Below are 17123 nucleotides of genomic sequence, written 5' to 3'. Positions count from 1 at the left end.
TACACCTCCCCCCCTCCAAAAAGAAAAAAAAATCAAGTTAAAATGGTAACTCTTTATTTACAGTAGTTTACAATAGTTTCACAGAAACAGTTTGCACCACAGTACAGACAACGCTTTCTCAGTAAGAGGATAGAACAACCCAGGATCAGATTAAACAAGCTGTATCACAATGAGCTTTTCCCCCTCCAACATTAATTTACACTGTCTTTAAGACGCACACTCAAAATTATGAGCTTGTGTCTGAAGGTGTCTTCAGATTCTCTTCAAGACATGCATGTCCTGAGAAACAGCAAAAGTGATTTTAGTTCTTCAAATGTCTTAAAAACATAACTTAGGCGACTGCTGGGTACAAACCAGTTAACCGACATTTGTAAATACCAGGAGAGTGCACAGACGAGTTTAATCGTTCTTGGAAATTCTTGTTCTTTACAAAAAAAAACAAAAAAACCCCCAAACAAACATTCTTCGTCTGTTTTAGTCGTTCCCTGGTCAACTCTTTGATTCTGCATTGTAAAACCCCATCACGGACAAATATCCAAGAATCTGAGTCTAAAATCTGTCACTCTACAGTATGGCTTTTATGCATTTATTTATATATATATATGTATATGTTCAGAAACACACAAGTCCCAACAGCAGATGGCACATGAATAACAAAGCTTAAAGTTTTTTTTATCCAAACGGGAGCAAATTTTCCATCAATGGTACTCCACATAGAACCGAATACTGCAATGAAAATGTTAACGGGAGGCGATTACTGACTGAGATCTGTTCTTCTGCTCTGACCTTCCAGAGACAAACCACCACTACCATGGTACTAGGGGTGCACTGATTTGAAAATTCAGAATCAATACAGACATTTAAAATAAAAATCTGACTTCCATTTTTTACGTTTATTATTACTGAACATTACTCACTTTAGGCCAGGGTGACAAATGAATCCTTATAATAGAAAAAAATCTGTATGCTACATGTCAGAGGGTAAGTGTAGATAACAGCCCCGATTCTCACAACGTTGTGCAGAGTTAAAAGTGTAAAAACAGCTCAACAGGGCCAACATGGGCCAGTACCGGTGTGTTGCTGATACATCAGTGCATCCCTAAATGGTGCTTTGCAAAAGACGTGAAAAAAAAAAAAAAAAAAAGTAAAAAAAAAAAACCATGGAAATCGGTTCAGACAACTCATAGCAGCACATGCATCGCCAACACCCTTATTAAAACGCTCGCGTGCATAATTTCAATCGGAAATCTTCATTGAAAATTGAAGATTTCTGTTCTGACACCATTCCAGTTAAAGATACATTTTTTTTTTTCACCTGTCAGTACTCCAAACAGAACTGTGGTTCCCTTCTATAAATATATTTGTCTCTGAAAACTTTGTCAAGAGCATGAAGCGGTTAACTAAAATCATACTGACCAGAGATAACAGGATACACTTATACTGAAAACCTGACTTTTGTCATTTTCTGAACTTTTCTTTTTTTCTAAACTGTTATATAACAATTTCTTTATTAGGAACAAATCTGGTCAGCGAAGAACACTGTTTAAACACTTTGAGAAACATAAAGTGTGAAAGCTTCTGTGTATGGCTGAGTAACGTCTTGATTCAGAGGAATATCAGTGTCTGGAAGACAAGATCTTGGTTCAGCTGTATGGGCTAATGGCCTCAATGATATTCTTGAAAATGTCTTAAACAAGAAAAGCAGAACAACAAACTGATGAAGCAGATGCAGACTCTAGCTTCTTATCCTACATCTTTGTTCTATTCGATTATACCTCAGCTTAATACTATAGCACCATCTGAAGCAATTGACACAAGCCTCAACTTGTTTTCCTGTTTTAAATGGTTAATTATGTAACATCAATAGAGGCATCATAGAGAAATCAAATCCAGTTTAATCAGATCAGAAAGACACACCCGTCTCTGAAAGAAAGGTTAGGTGGATTTTTTTTAAAAAGTGCAAACCATTTTTCCCACAAATCCCAGCATGCACCATAGTGGGTGGCAGTTGTGAGAATATTTTCTCAATATGGCAGTTCAAAATGCTTCCAGTGTTCACGAGACACCAAGTCCCAAAAGTAGCGGTTTGTTGCTATGCTAATGTCATCTACAGACAGACATCCATTCAGTGATTGCCTTACGCGCAGAGTCTGTAGGAAGCAGAAACAAACCTTAGTAAATCTAAAATAGCACTCAAATTGTTCTCAAATGGGATAAGGGCTCGGGATAGGTCCACTAAAATGTTTGTAGAAAATATGGGTTCATGGCTGAACCTTGAAGGAGAGAGACTGAAGGGTGCAAGACCTGAATGTGAGGAGGGGCCAGTCCAGTAGAGGGTTAAAGTAGGAGCGGTCAGGGTCAGAGTTCAGGATGTGGCCTGGGGTCAGTCCAGCATGTGTTTGCGTGTGCCCACACGCGAGCGGTGGGAACGTCGAGTGTCTGGGGGTCCGTGTGTCTCTCGGCAGCTTTGGCACACGTATGTCTCTGGCACGTGACTCTTGCGGATCTTAGCGCATGACAGGTGGATCCAGGTGTTGCACTTGTTACATTCGATCATGGCGCGTCCCGCGAAAGGCTTCATGCAGAAACACGTCACCAGGTCCCATGAGTCATCATCTGAAAAGAAAGGAGACAGAATACACTGAGCTTCCACTTTATTCATTCATCAGTTTTTTAAAACATTTAAGCATTTCTGACCCCCAAATCTCTTACCAGAGTCTACCATTATATCCTCATCCTCCCCTGAGCCATCTTCGTCTCGGAACACCACCTGCTTCCCCTGGCGGAACACTGTTCTGTTTCCTGAAAAGCCCTCCACTTTCTGTATCTTTACCACCCCTTCCTCAAGGTCTCGTCCGTCCCAGTATCGACGCTCTTCCTTGGGTTCCTCTTTGCAAGGGGACGGGCTAGGCACGCACTGGGGGTGGAGGGGAATGCTGATGTCATCTTCTGGCTCTTCTTTGATTGTTCGGCCGCCAAAGGAAAGCGGGCACTGCAGCTCTGGGACTGCTGAGTGAGCCCCACGTTCTTCAACAGACTGATGCTCCCTCTCCTTCCTCCTCTTCTTCTTCTTCAGCTTGTCAGCTTTCCTGCGATCATCTGGATGCAGGGTAGTGATTGTGTGCTGCAGAGGAGAAAATTTGATATCCATTTGGAAATTACAACAAAACTTTTACCTGGTCTGATTATATAAGGTTGATGATGTGACATAAATCCGTCTTACATCTTTCTTGGCGTGGCTGGACAGAATGGGTCCTGGCTGTGGACGCTTCCTGCTCCTATCCTGGGGGCCCTTCAGGGGGCGTTGGGGGCAGGAAGATGCTGGTCCTGGGGTCCAGCCATCACTGTCGGCTGTGCTGCCTGTACTGTTTGGGGGGCTTGAGCTACTGCGCAGTGGAGAGTCCTAAAATAATAAATGGAAGTGCAGGAGTTAGTTCACTAACATAAGGAGATGAAGTAGACTACTAACAGGTAAAAAATAAATACATTTGCAATTACACGACCATAAAAATAAATCACTGAAAGGAAAGCGAATGAGTCACCTGTTGATGGTGAAGAAAAGGAAACAAAGTCATCCAACGTTAGTTTTGATAAAAGAAACTGCACTTAAACCAGAGAAAGGGATGTCACATTTTATTTTGGATTTACAGAAAATAGCACTAAAAACAATGCTCTACTTTAGTTGGAGCAGTGGAGAATAACAGAACACATTTGATGCTATCAAGGGTGTGTGTCACTTTACAGGAACATCTCTACCACCTGGTGCTTCTTATCTAAGTGAGTCTGAATAAAAAAAAACAAACAAACATTGTGTAACAAAAGATACACTGTTATCAAAGGATGCAGCTCTACATCCTTTGATAACAGGACATGGCTTCCATGTTCTAGAGAGTGGAGGAGCATGTGTTAAAACAAAAAACAAACTGTAATTAGAGTAAAATGAATGTTTTCAACAAGTTAAATGCATATAAATGTGAATGAATGACCAGCATGAACAGGGCTACTTTCCATACAACCGATTCAGTTAACCTAGTACATAGTAACATCACAGATGGCTGTAAATGTGGGAGAATTAAAAAAAAAAAAAAAAAAAAAGATAGATATAGATATATTATCTATCTATCTATCTAAAAAAAGGACAGGGGCAAAAGAGACCAATGTGTTAAGCCAAGAGTCCACGTAAGTGCAAAAAGAAAAAAGAAAGAAGATAAAGTTCTTAGTTGAGTATGTGTAAAACTAAAATAAACACACCCAGAGAAACTATAAAGCCACAAGAATCTGTTAAAGATAATCTCCCTGTCTGGCCATCTCCTTTCTGGTCCCCAAGATTAGCAGAAGACAAACTCTTGTGTCCAATTTAGTGAGTGAATAAAATTCAAGAAGATAATAATAATAATAATAATTAAAAAAACGATAATGAATGGCAGCAGCTGCATCAAGTCATTTTATAACTGACAAATAGACCACAGGTTTAGGTTACTTGATGTTATCCACAGTGGATATGCAAGATCATCTGTAACTGATCCAAATCGTTTTGTTAAAGAGTAGCTCCGGTTTTAGAATAAAGCTCATGATTAAAACACTCCCCCCCCCCCACTTAGATAGCCTCAGTGACAGGCTTTGGATCTTGGTTATTTATCATTTTCACAAACATTTTGATTCTGTGTAGATTTCACTTCTGCTGGTCAAGACTGAATATTTTAAATATTTTCCAACTTTGTATGGTTGTTTGTTTACATGCGGAAACATAATGCAACTATGTATAACACAGGGAATGCTCCTGATTAAAACATTTAAGAGACACCGTTATAGCCCAACTAGACAGATGCTGATATGAAGAAGAGTGCACAGGCACCGACCGCCTGGTTTTCTTACCTCTTGGGGGTATGGGATGTAACCGGCATATGCCAGAACAAAAGTGCAAAACTTGTTAAAATCCTCCACTGTCCTCCTCCTCCTGTACGGCGGACTGAAACCCTGAAACACATTCACGTTACCGAAGCATTAGCTGCAATAAACCTGCACTGCCAGACATGGCGTTGATATGAACGACGAGTGATCGCCACACATCCTCTACTCTGCATGGTACCACACTCGTAGCAGAACTGAACAGGGGAGAAAAGGCGACTAACACAAGCAAAAGTTTGATTCACTACGCCCCCCCCCCACATATTTATCTATAGACATGCAAGTGAACCTTCCTGCCAACCCCCACCGACAAACCCAACTAAAAACGACAGCTAATGTTAGCTTGGTCGGCTAGCGGTAGACCGCAAATAACTCACTAGCTACTGCTAACCAGCTAGTGTCACTATAGTTCAATTAACGGACAAAACAACGAAGCCGCGCGGTAACACATATTACATACTATCAAGGAATCACAAAATGCAACAAGAGCATCATTGTCCGTCAGCTGTTAACTTACGAAAAATCCAGATGGCGTGAATATGACGGTTAGTCAGCTAGCTTTAATGTTAGCATGCTCCGTAATGATGATGGAATGTTTTATTCTCCATGAAGCATACAGTAAGGCTAGCTCGCAGGTTTCGTGAAGTACCGTTTAAAGTGGCATTAATGACTCATTTTCACACGACATGTAAAGTTTTATTTACAGAACGCTGACAACTTGTTCTAATACCGCGGGAATGTTTGGTGTGTATAACTTGTCAAATTTTTCCACTGGCTAATATTATGTCAACATTAGCAGCAGCAAGCTAACGCTAACTAATCAGCAGCTGCTAGTCACAGTAACAACCTCAAATAAGTTGACATTTGCTTACGTCGCTAGCCGTGACTGCAAACTACTCACTGTCAAACAATTATATAAAACACTCACCTCCGACTGAAATGCATGGGATGTCGATGGGTTTATGTCACCCATCTTTACCGAGTAGCCGACAACCTGACGGCTTTGTCGATAACCTGGCAGACTGTCGAAGCTGGCAATCCGATGGGACCGTAAACACTGAAGTTATTTAGCTTTTGCTTGCTAGACAGCTAACGGTAACGTTACCTATGCTAAAACTCGAAGCAACAGTGTTAACTCAGTTTGCCGCAAGCGGCAACGATAACACTACTTGGACTCGCCTACAAACGCTAGTGCTGTCCGGTCAAAGTTATAAAATGTAATCGCCGACTATCAGCAAACGTTACTATTGTATTTCCATCGAGCTGTCCGGCAATTTCTCCGTTTGATCCAGTTAACAGAGTGCTGAGGGGGGTGGGGGGAACGGTACACTTCGGCTGTCACCAGCTGCCTGCCCCTTGCTTCTTCTTCTTCTACTCCTTCAAAGTTATTTATTTAAGGGAACGAAGTGGTGGATTAGCGCCATCTTTGGCCAGTAGTGTGAAGGGATAAAAGCAGGCCTGCTTTAAAGGTCTCTCACATTTTAACAAATTCTCTGCTTTGGAAAATATGCATGGAAACTCGAAGGCCCTAAACTAATCGGTCAATACTGACAAGCAGTTTCATATAGGCGAGGCTTCATTATTTAGTGAGAAACATGACAGATAAAAGCTCAGGGGTCGATTCCAAGTGCTGGACTTGCATTTCGATCTTTTCACTGGAACTCTCAGTATGTCGTCTACAGATGTAAGTAATGGGGTGTCATCATTAGGGTAAAAAAAAAAAAAAAAAAAGCCAAAATAAACTGATCACAGACAAAGCATACATTTTTTGGAGTGGCAAAATCAACAATCTGGCAGCACTCTTAAAAAGAAGGAATGCACTGAGCTTTATATAAGGAAAATCCTTTACAACGTTTAGCCCAGTGAAGAACACCTTTGAGCAGGAAGGCGTGTCATTTCAACTTTTTTTCTCAAATTATTATTTTGACTTCAATCTTAAAATTTCTTAAAATAACATTTCGACTGTAATCTCAAAATTTCAACTTGTTTTTTCAAAATATTATTTCGACTTTAATCTTAAAATTTCGACGGTAATCTCAAAATTTTATTTCCTCTTCAATCTTTATAATCTGTACTTCAAATACTCCTTGTAGATTGCGCGCTGTCAGAAGAGGGCGCTAATGTGACCCACGTAATCCACCGAAGAAGAGTTTTCCTACAGGAAGTCGCCTTTGCCAAATTCCGTTTGTTTTCTTTTGTTTGAGCGTGTTCACGCGGAGGAACTCAGGCGTTGTGTAGATAATAATAGTCCAAAATGTCGAGCGTTAGACTCGAGGGCTTTCGGAGCTTTTTGACTGAACGCTTCACCGCTGTGGCCACGGAGGTGTTTGGTGAAGTTGAAAGTATCGTTGTGGAGTGCTGTGAGGAAAACAAGCGCCTGCGGAACATTCTGCACATGGTCCTCAACCCCGAGATAAAGTTACACAGGATAGGTTTGTTGCTTTTGGTTCCTTGCGTTTCCAGTTGACTGACCTGTATTAGCTACGCTTGAAGAGGAATTGTTAAATTAAAGCATTGCAAGCTTAATGCGACACTGTATGTAAATACTGTAGGACATGTGTTTGATGGTTGCACATCACATGAGTAATTTAATGCTTTAATTAGTTAAGACCAAGACGAAAGTGCCCCCTCACATTATAAAGCTGTGAAAATTAACTTCACCTCGATTGGCCATTACCACTAAACTACTGCGGACATGTTTCATAGGTAGTAACCCACCCATCAGTCTAACACATACAAAACGACCAGTACCAGGTAGTAGAGCAGGGCGATACGGCCAAAAATATTTATCACAATATATATTTGAAAATTTGCGATAACGATATAACTGACGATATAATTGATGCGAGACAAAATACAACTCCACAACTTTACTAGCGCAAAAAACCCCCCATCCATTTATTTTCACTTAAACAAGCAGCTGTTTTTTATGTGCATTAAACCTATATAAAAATTTAACAGTGCAAATGCAAATTCCTTGCTGAAAGTTAAACCAAAAGGCATTTCCAGTAGAAATGGGCTGACATATCCTGAGCATAACCATGTATAATATCCACTGAAGTTAAAAAGAGGCGCTTTGCAACATTAAACTGCAGTGTGCCAAATAAAAAAGTCAAATGCGTATTCTTTGGACCATAAGGTGCACGGGATTATAAGACACATTAAGCAAAACAAAGCAGTCAGATAAATCAAACTTTATTCAACTCATTCTTCTTGCTTCCTCCACTTCTGTACCATTGATTCATTAATGCTGTATTCTATCACAGTTGCTCTATTCCCATGTTGTTGCAGTATATTAATGACTAACCTTCTATTGTGGATGGATTATCTCAGTTGTTCTCCTGACTGAAGTTTGGTCCGTTTACAGCATCTTGCCATGCGATTGCATTTGTCTCTGGCACTGCGTATGCGCGTTTTACCCATATTTTATGGCGATATTTCATTTTCTTATCGTTGCCTAACATTGTACCGGTATTACCGTGAATGGTATGATATGGCCCAGCCCTACCAGGTAGGACCCCATTTAACCTTAACAGAACTGCTTTAATTCTTCCTGGCACGGATTCAGTCAAGTGCTGAAGATATTGATCCATAAAAATATGATAGCATCACACAGTTGCTGTTGTTTGTCTGCTGCACATCCATGTTCCCCCTTCCACTGCATCTCAAAAGTGCTCTGCTTGACTGAGATCTAGTGACTTTAGAGGCCGTTTGAGTGGAGTAAAGCAATTGTGATGTTCAAGAAACTAGTTTGAGATAATTTGTGTTTTAGTACTAAGATGTCTAAAACTGCACCATGAAACCGTTACACTCCCACACGGTTACACCACAACCAGCAGCCTGAATCATTGGTACAAATTAGGGCTGCCACAAACGATTATTTTGATAGTCGACTAGTCACTGATTATTTTTGCGATTAGTCGACTAATCAGATCATGCATCCATTGGACGTAAAACGTACAGCTTATTGCACCAGCATGCATCTGGTCTTATATAACTATCATTAGCTTACAGCTTTAAGTGTTTAAGGCATGTGCTAGCTAAAAATAAAGACCAGATGATAGGTAGTTTGTAAAATTTTAATGAAATTTGCAGATTGTTTCAGTGGAGTTTAATAAAGTCAGCCGTCTGCTCCTTGCTATCTAAAATATAACAGGACACCGGAGTATATTCTCGAGCATCTCACACTTCTGATAATCAGTTGTCTGCTTGACATTTATTCAGCTGTGTAAAAACTATAACTTTAATCTCAGCCAAACCGATTTACTCAGCAACAAATAAAATACTGAAAAAAGCCAAACAATAACATTCTTAAGTTATCTAAGTGACTTATATATCATGTTTAACCTGAGTAGCGAAAGATGGCGGTGGGTTTGAAAACGATTTGCCGGGAGTCCGGTGTTCTCACCGGCTCTAGTGAGCCTTGAACCCCGGCTAGCTATCGAGCTGGTTGGTAACAGACGTCTCTGAAAACGTCGGAGCGCTTTTGAAAATATGCGGTGTCTTGATAAACTGAGCAGATATTTGAAGTTTGTACAGCTGAAAATATGTTAAACGTTTATTTTGTGACCCAGAAAGAATAATAAGAGTAATATTAAAACAAGCTAGCTGCCGCCATTGTTGGAAACTGAGCAGGGCCGCGCTATGAATTCTGGGATAGGTTGGGCCACGAAGTATACACCCGACCCATCCTTCAGATCTGGGGAGATGAAGGCCGCATTTGTCGGAGTCTTCAAATTTGGACAGTCTTCGTCGTGTCGCTGTAATGTAATCGGCCTACAAATGCGGGCAGAGGAGGATGCGGTTCCTGAATTTGGACACAGCTACGATACCGGACACAGCTTCTTCTTCTTCGAGGTTTAACGGCAGCTGGCATCCTTCTACATGCAGTGCTGCCATCTTCCGTTTCAGTCCGTTATTACACTCTTAAATCCTACTACTTATTCCTGCGTCTTTTGGGATCTTACAAAGCTTCAAACGACGTGTCGACTATTGAATTATTTGTCGATTTTAATAGTCAACGTAATCGTGGCAGCCCTAGTACAAAGCGTGATTTGTATTTGGATGTTGGAACAGAAAAAGACGTTTTCTCAGTCTTCTGTTGTCCACTGTTGGCGAGCCTCAGTTTCCTATTATTAGCTGATTAGAGTTGCATCTAGTGTGATCTTCTGCTGCTTTAGTCCATCTGCTTCAGGGTTTGATGTTTTGTGCGCTCACAGACACTCTTCTGCATACCTCGATTGTAGTGAGTGATTTGTTACTGTTCTCTTCCTGTCAGATGAAGGTAGTTTGGCCTTTTTCTTCTGTCCTCTGGCATCAACAAGGGATTTTTGGCTAGAGAATTTTCTTTTTTTCCCTGGATATTTTATCATTTTGGTCCGTATCCTGTAAACTCTAGAGCTGGTTGTGCAGACAAATCCAGGTAGCTTGGGGATTTCCGGAATAATCACACCAGCCCGTCTAGCACCAACAACCATGGCACATTCAGAGTGACTTAAACCTCCTTATTCTAATGCTCAGTTTGAACGTAAGTAGGCCTGCATTCCTGAAACCATTAGATATTTGTATTGAAGAGCTTTTGATCAGGTGTACCTAACTGAGTGGCTGGTGATTGTGAATAACTCAATAACAGCTGTTCTGCATGGTGACTATTGATTTTTTTCCCCCACATGGTAAGAGTCTAAGGATAGCTTAGATAAGCTGTTTCCATTTCTTATGTGTTCACACGTCCATGTTGACATGTTAAAAGAATCACAGGTTAAGGGCAAGTACCATGACTCAAACTAAAGCAAAACATATATGATTGCTATGTAATGTATTCAATAATGTTTTTTTTTTCTATTTCCTATGACAGATGTTAATAACTACGGTGGAGAACAGCCCTCGGAGCCTAACACCAGGGTGGACCTTGAAATATCGGAGGGCCTCACTACAAAAGCTAAAGCAGGGCAAATAGAATATGACTTAAGTTGGGATCAGCAACGAGCGCTGACTGAAGCTGACAACTTCATTACACCAGACTGTGTTAAAGAAGAGCATATTGAGTGTGACATAAGTTTGGGACAACAACTGTGGCTGGGTAAAGCCAGCAACGTTTTTACATCAGACCGTTTTGAATCAAAAGAAGAGGAAGAAGACATCACTGACACAAACCAGATTCATGTGGCAAATACCAGACTTGAGGCTTCAGCTAATAGCTCAACTGATGAAGCAACTGAAGATGGAGACTGTGCCTCAGATGAGTCAGAAGCAGATTGCCAGATTGAAGAAGGGACAAGTGAGAGCCACCGATTTCAAAAAGGCTCAGAAACTTCAAACACAGAAGTAAGTTTTGCCCTCTTAAATCTAAAGTAGCTTTGCTGAGAATCCAAAATGCTATTCCTAACTTTCCAAGGTCCCACACACTTTTCAGTAAATGTGCACCAAAAGTAGACAATTGTCTATAAATGTTTATTTTATTGGGATTTCTTTTTTCCTTTTATTTTCTGATGCTAAATAGCCAATAGTTGTGGAACTACAACCATTCCCCCCCAAAATCAGACACTCAATAAAATAAGCAAATAAGTAAACAAAAACAGAAATCAATGATTACAACTTATTAGGTTGACAACACATCAGCAACCTGAGAGTTCCTAGAGATCTGGAATCTTTCAGAAATAACCATTGTGGGGGACCACCGACCAAAATCTTAAAGCTCACTTCGGAAATGTGGGACAGGGCTAAAGAGGTAAAACTTGTTATCAGTGCCTACCTCTAAAGCTAGCATCCGTAATGGTTTGGGGGTTGGGGGGTAAGGGTTAGAGGGCACATGGCATAGATAACTTACACATCTGTGAAGGCCCCCTTATTGCTGAGTGACCTATGCAACACTCTAGGTGTCTTTTTCCAGGAGAGTCTTGCTTAAAGCAAGGTAGTGTCATAAAAGAAGAGTTAATGTCAACTTTTGAGGGAATATATATTTTCCAGTTTTAATATCTGATATGTCATCTTTCTACTGTTTTCCTTTCTTTCACTTCAGTACAGAGTTTTAAGTGATTTTACTGATCGCTGAATATGGCTCTTTATGCTTTGAACAGCTTTACAGCACCTGGAATCACTATTGTAATGCATGTTGGAACACTTGGCAGCCAGTTAGGCTACGTTCACACTGCAGGTCTTAATGCTCAATTCCGATTTTTTGATCGAATCCGATTTTTTTTGTCTGCTTGTTCACACTACATATAAAATGTGACAGCAAACGCGCTCTAGTGTGAACCCTCAAAGCGGCCCGCATGCGCAAGAGAAGACGTCACACACAACGCGCTCTGTTTAGACCCAGACCAAACAGTATTGTTTGACTGATGGCCTTTAATATAAAGACTTGTTTCGGACTTTACATTTCCGTTCGTGATGTCTTCTCGGGCGCTTCTCCGGTGCTGATTATTGGCGTCTGTCTTGTGTCAGTGACATAAAAGGCGGAATTAATGCAACATGACCATTCAAACAGCAGTTGCTTTCTGAAACATAAGATATGTATTGGATTCAGTACCACATACGAAAGTGACCCAGGTCGGATTTGAAAATATCGGATTTGTGCTGTTCACACTGTCATACCATGATCGGATATGGGTCGCACAGGGTCAAAAAAGTCGGATTTGATGCGCTTTCGCCTGCAGTGTGAACGTAGCCTTAGTCTTTCTCTTCCTAACTTGTGAATTTTCAGCCACTTTTCTGTGCAGATTACTTTACGTTCTGACATGTTTTTAGGCTGTCTTGCTTACACAGCATTACTAAGGCAGATGAATTTAAGTGCCATCAAAAATGCTTAAGCTTGTGTTTCTTTGAGTAGCTGATGGTTGAGGGCTGCTGTCCAATGAGATTTTGTTACTATGAGGTGAAAGCCTCTCTGTGCTTTTGCTGTTACTGCTGCACAACCCCAAAGAAGAATATTGCCACTCCAATGTTTAGCGACTGCCAAGGGATTCTTTCATCAAATGCTGCTCCTTTTATCCCGTAAACCTTTAACTCAACTTTATCTGTCCACGCCACTTGTTTACAGTATGACATGTTGCTTTGCATACCTCAGACATCGAGTTTTGCGAGAATGTGGCATGCAAGTTTTACCTTTAGACTCTGTTTGCGCATCAGCGCTTTACAGTGAAATGTTGCATCACTAGCTCCCTGTCAGCTAAACCTTTCAGCGGGTCTTTTGCTTTATGGAAGCTTTACTTTGCTTGTCTGCTCAGCATTTACATCGTCTGAAAGTTTTATTGGCCATCCACATTTTGTGCTGACTTCCAGTTTCCCTTAGCTGTCATTTCTTTAGTTCACTTAGGATAAGAGACATCTCAAATTCATGGAAATAAAAGTGTCAGTGAATTAGCTTTTGAAGAACTGGATTATATTTAATGTCTGCATTCTTAGTAGTCTTAATGGGTTTAACTTGAAAGTAGAGCGGTACTTATTAAATAATTGTCTCAAGTCCACATGCAGCTTAACACCACCATCCGGAATTTATTGATGCATGCTTATTCGAGATATGATGTGAAATTAAGCCTGAGTAAAGGTAAAGCCAAGTTAAAGCCAGACTTTGCTCTGAAGTCCTTATAAACATCCTTACAGCTAATTTGAATCAGTGGTGATACAATCACTGTTGTTCCCAAAGCATTTGATGATTCAGCGATCAAGTTTGTTTCATTAAATCCCAGTCCTGTTCTACAGGAACTGTGAGAACCTTTCGTTTCCCATTTTGTGTTTAAAAATAATAATTACTGCTGAATGAACTGCCATAAGTGATCCAGGATATAAGATATTGGCTGATGAATTGGCCTTAAGTTTCAAAAATGAAGAGCCTCTATTGATGAAGGCGAGTGCATTCTGAGTTTCTGGTGCTTCCGAATTTTTATAAATAAAAATTGTACAAGTCTGATGGTTAGTAAAAATGTGTATGTAAGGAGACTTTTGTACTGCAAAACAGCATTTGGAATTGCTTTTTTGTCCAGATAAATAGTGAATCTATTCAAGAACTTTAAAGTGATGCTGACTCTGCTTACAGCTATAAGTGGCACTCATTTTGAAGGTAAAGGAGCTGTCACACAAGTGCAGGGTTAGTTGGCCAATCCTTTTTCTGAATATACATGATTCCATAATGGTGTCATCTGCAGATATGTACAGAAATGACTCTTTATGCTTTTAGATGCTTTTATTTGTCTTTTGTTTGTATTTTTTAACAATTAAAATGGACTTCTCTCTTTCTATCTTTGGCTGAAACTCTTTAGAAGAATCCAGTGTGCCCCCTGCAGAAAACCATGCTAGAATTTCCAAGGTAAGAATGGCAAGAACCTTAATAATCACCCTCTCAACTTGATAATAATAATAATAATAATGATAATAATGATGTGTGTCATACAGGTTGACGTCCATGGCATTCACCACTGCTGTCCCATCTGAATGCCAGTCGTTTATTGAAAGACTCAAAGAAGCCTACAGGGACTTTCCTGATGACCAGAAGCCTTTGATAACCAAAATGGGCCTCACAACAGATGTGGAATGGGTGGACTGTGCTTTTGGTAAAGTTCCCAAAGGTTCCCTCCTATCCTACCAGTGCCCTTTGCCATCAAGTCAGGGTTATACGATAAACAGTGATGCTCCCTCTCGGCTGCCGCTTCCTCTATCTCACCATGAACTGGAATCAGTGTCTGCCCTTCCTACACTTAGCGCTAAGGAGCAGGAACATGTAAATGCCATGCAGGTCACCTGGGAAGAAGCACACGCTCTGGAGCAATCCACTCGTGGCTGTAAGGAGAACATAAAGAAACTGCAGAAGCTGCGCTTGACCAGCCGTTTCAGAGAGATCTGCAAACTCAAATCGGGACAAAGCAATATCAAGCATCTGGTATTTAAGATTCAGAAAGGATTTTCTCTGAGCAAAGCAGCACAGATAGAGGAGGAAATAAAAAATGAAGCTTTCCAGCAATATTGTCGGCAAATGTGCGTCAACTGGTACCCCTGTGGTTTTGTCGTTCATCCGAATGCTCCGTGGCTGGGGGCGAACCCTGATGGGTTGGTGTACGATTCCAATGAGACCAGCAGTTTTGGACTGGTGCATGCTAAATGCGTCAAGTTTCGGAGCTTCATTGATTGCGCTTTCGTGATCTGTCGCAATGGAGTCTTACAGTTGAAAAAGAATCACCCGTACTATTGGCACATCCAGGGAGAGATGATGGTTACGGGCACGTCGTGGTGTGATCTGTTGGTGTTGTCCAGAGAAGACATGCTGGTTCAGCGTATATACCGTGACAACGTCATTATCAAGATCATGAAGAAGAAATTGGATGAGTTCTTTTTCTATTACTTCTTGCCAGCAAATGTAAAGTTGTCATCGACGTCATCAAATTAGTGCTGTATGCTGTTTTTCCCCTATGGGCCAGATTAACGGCATAAGATGGGTTACTGCAGTTTTTTTCTCCACTGTATCACAGAGAAACCCGAAGCATTACTGAAGCATGCAACATTTTCTTTAATTTTTTCACAATAAAAGCATCCTGCTGGTTTAACTCTTGAACTGAAGAGTTCTGAACCTTTCCAGGTTCAGTATACATGATCAATAGCTTAACTCCACTCAGGTTTTTGTCTAAAATCATTAATACACAGTAACTATATAGGAGGCTGTGGCTTCATGTTACCATGATGTGCTCTGAACATTTGTTTTGAAAGGGACCACATGACTTGAAAGTAATCGTTTCTGCTGGCATTATTGTAAATGTAACTTTCTCATTACTTTTTATTGGAGGTTTATGTATTTGTTGAACTTCTTAATTTGTGTCATTTAAGTTTAGTTTGTTTAAAAAAATAAAATCTGCCAGACCTTTGATGCAATTATTTGTCACTTTTCCCTCATTACTGCATGATTCCACGCTGTAGTCCTGCATACACTGTGATGATTATTTTATTGAACTAATCAGTTTACCAATAGTTTGCACAGTTCTTTGATTACTTTTTGTACAGTGTTAAACAAAGAGTTGGACTGTTTTAAAAATAAAAAGTTTAAAGAGAAAAACATATTTCTGTGTTGGTTTAAAGTTCTTTAAACTAATGTGTCAGCTGCTGTTTTTGACTGTGTCAGTCCAACTGACATTACCCCTTATAAAGCTCATTCTTTGACATTTTGACCCATTTCAAGTCATCCATCTTCATCTTTGAGCAACAGTAAAACTGTATCAGGTCTTCTAAAACCCTTTACCATCTTCCACTGTTTGTAAAAAGGTTATTTTTCATTCTTACAGTTCTTCTGACTCTAACTCCTGTTATCTTTCAGATTTCCAGAACTCTTCATTATGTTTACATGTACCTTTAACTTCACCCCCAAGTCATATTTGGTATGCTTTTACAGAGTTGCACATTTTGTAAATACAATTGATATGAAGATATGAAGAAGCAGCGAGGTCTAGGTTAGCACACAGCTTATAACAGAAAGTTTAAGTTTTTCTATACCTGTTATTACCAAGCTGATCGTGCAGATGAGCCACTATTTCTAGTGTAAACCTCTTAACATCCACCAGGTGGCTGGTGAACCACTTAGAGTGGCATGGGCACTCGAAGCGCTTTATACAACATGCCTCATTCACTCATTCGCGCAAGCAATTTTTTCTATGCTCAAGCACCTTCTAACATTGATACTCCAGTGGATGTATCGGAGAGCAACTTGGGCTTAGTACCTTGCCCAAGGATATTTTGCATGCAGACTGGAGCAGCCAGGGATCAAACCACCAACCCTCTGATTAGTAGCTGACCTGCTCTACCTCCTGGGCTACAGCCACTGAAAGCAGGAAATATAGCAGTCCAAACATAAAGGCGTGAAAGCATGGATGACATTTTTTTGTGGTCTTTTTAAAATAAAATAAAAAATAAAATCCTTTTTTGGGCCTGATGAAAGGACCTCAGGTGTAGGATCACTGAGCTGATCGTCTGCATAGCGGTGGAAATTAGGACTCTGCAATAAATATATTGTAGATAAATATATTTTTATATATGTAAATATACTATTGCCCTTTCGAATGTTGGAGCGCTCTTTTGCCAAAACATTAATTGTGCAGGTTTAGAACACTGCTACAATCAATGAAGCACTTTGTATGTAAGACAGCATTGTGTTAGAGGTGCCTGTGGTACTCTTTGAATTGATGGTAGGCTACTCTTTGAGCAGAAAATTGGAGAATATTCTAAGGGGGTGAATTTGT

General features: G+C 40.3%; 2 protein-coding genes across 2 annotated transcripts; one reads left to right on the top strand and one right to left on the bottom strand.

The window, feature by feature from the left end:
• Positions 1–37: 37 nt before the first annotated feature.
• Positions 38–6273, bottom strand: phf13 (PHD finger protein 13). The gene is made up of 5 exons (XM_031747838.2): positions 5837–6273; positions 4876–4977; positions 3224–3403; positions 2713–3124; positions 38–2616 (listed from the first exon to the last, which is right to left on the bottom strand). Exons 1-5 carry the CDS (start codon positions 5879–5881, stop codon positions 2384–2386), a joined length of 972 nt encoding a protein of 323 aa, XP_031603698.1. The 5' UTR covers positions 5882–6273; the 3' UTR covers positions 38–2383.
• Positions 6274–7041: 768 nt separating this feature from the next.
• On the top strand, positions 7042–15950 carry LOC116326547. The gene is made up of 4 exons (XM_031747887.2): positions 7042–7340; positions 10763–11232; positions 14166–14212; positions 14299–15950. The coding sequence occupies exons 1-4, from the start codon at positions 7163–7165 to the stop codon at positions 15284–15286; spliced, it is 1683 nt and encodes a 560-aa protein (XP_031603747.1). The 5' UTR covers positions 7042–7162; the 3' UTR covers positions 15287–15950.
• The last annotated feature ends 1173 nt before the right edge of the window (positions 15951–17123 follow it).

The sequence above is a fragment of the Oreochromis aureus genome, linkage group 5 (genome assembly GCF_013358895.1).
Source record: "Oreochromis aureus strain Israel breed Guangdong linkage group 5, ZZ_aureus, whole genome shotgun sequence".
Classification (NCBI taxonomy): domain Eukaryota; kingdom Metazoa; phylum Chordata; class Actinopteri; order Cichliformes; family Cichlidae; genus Oreochromis; species Oreochromis aureus.
This window is presented reverse-complemented; position numbering and strand designations above follow the sequence as displayed.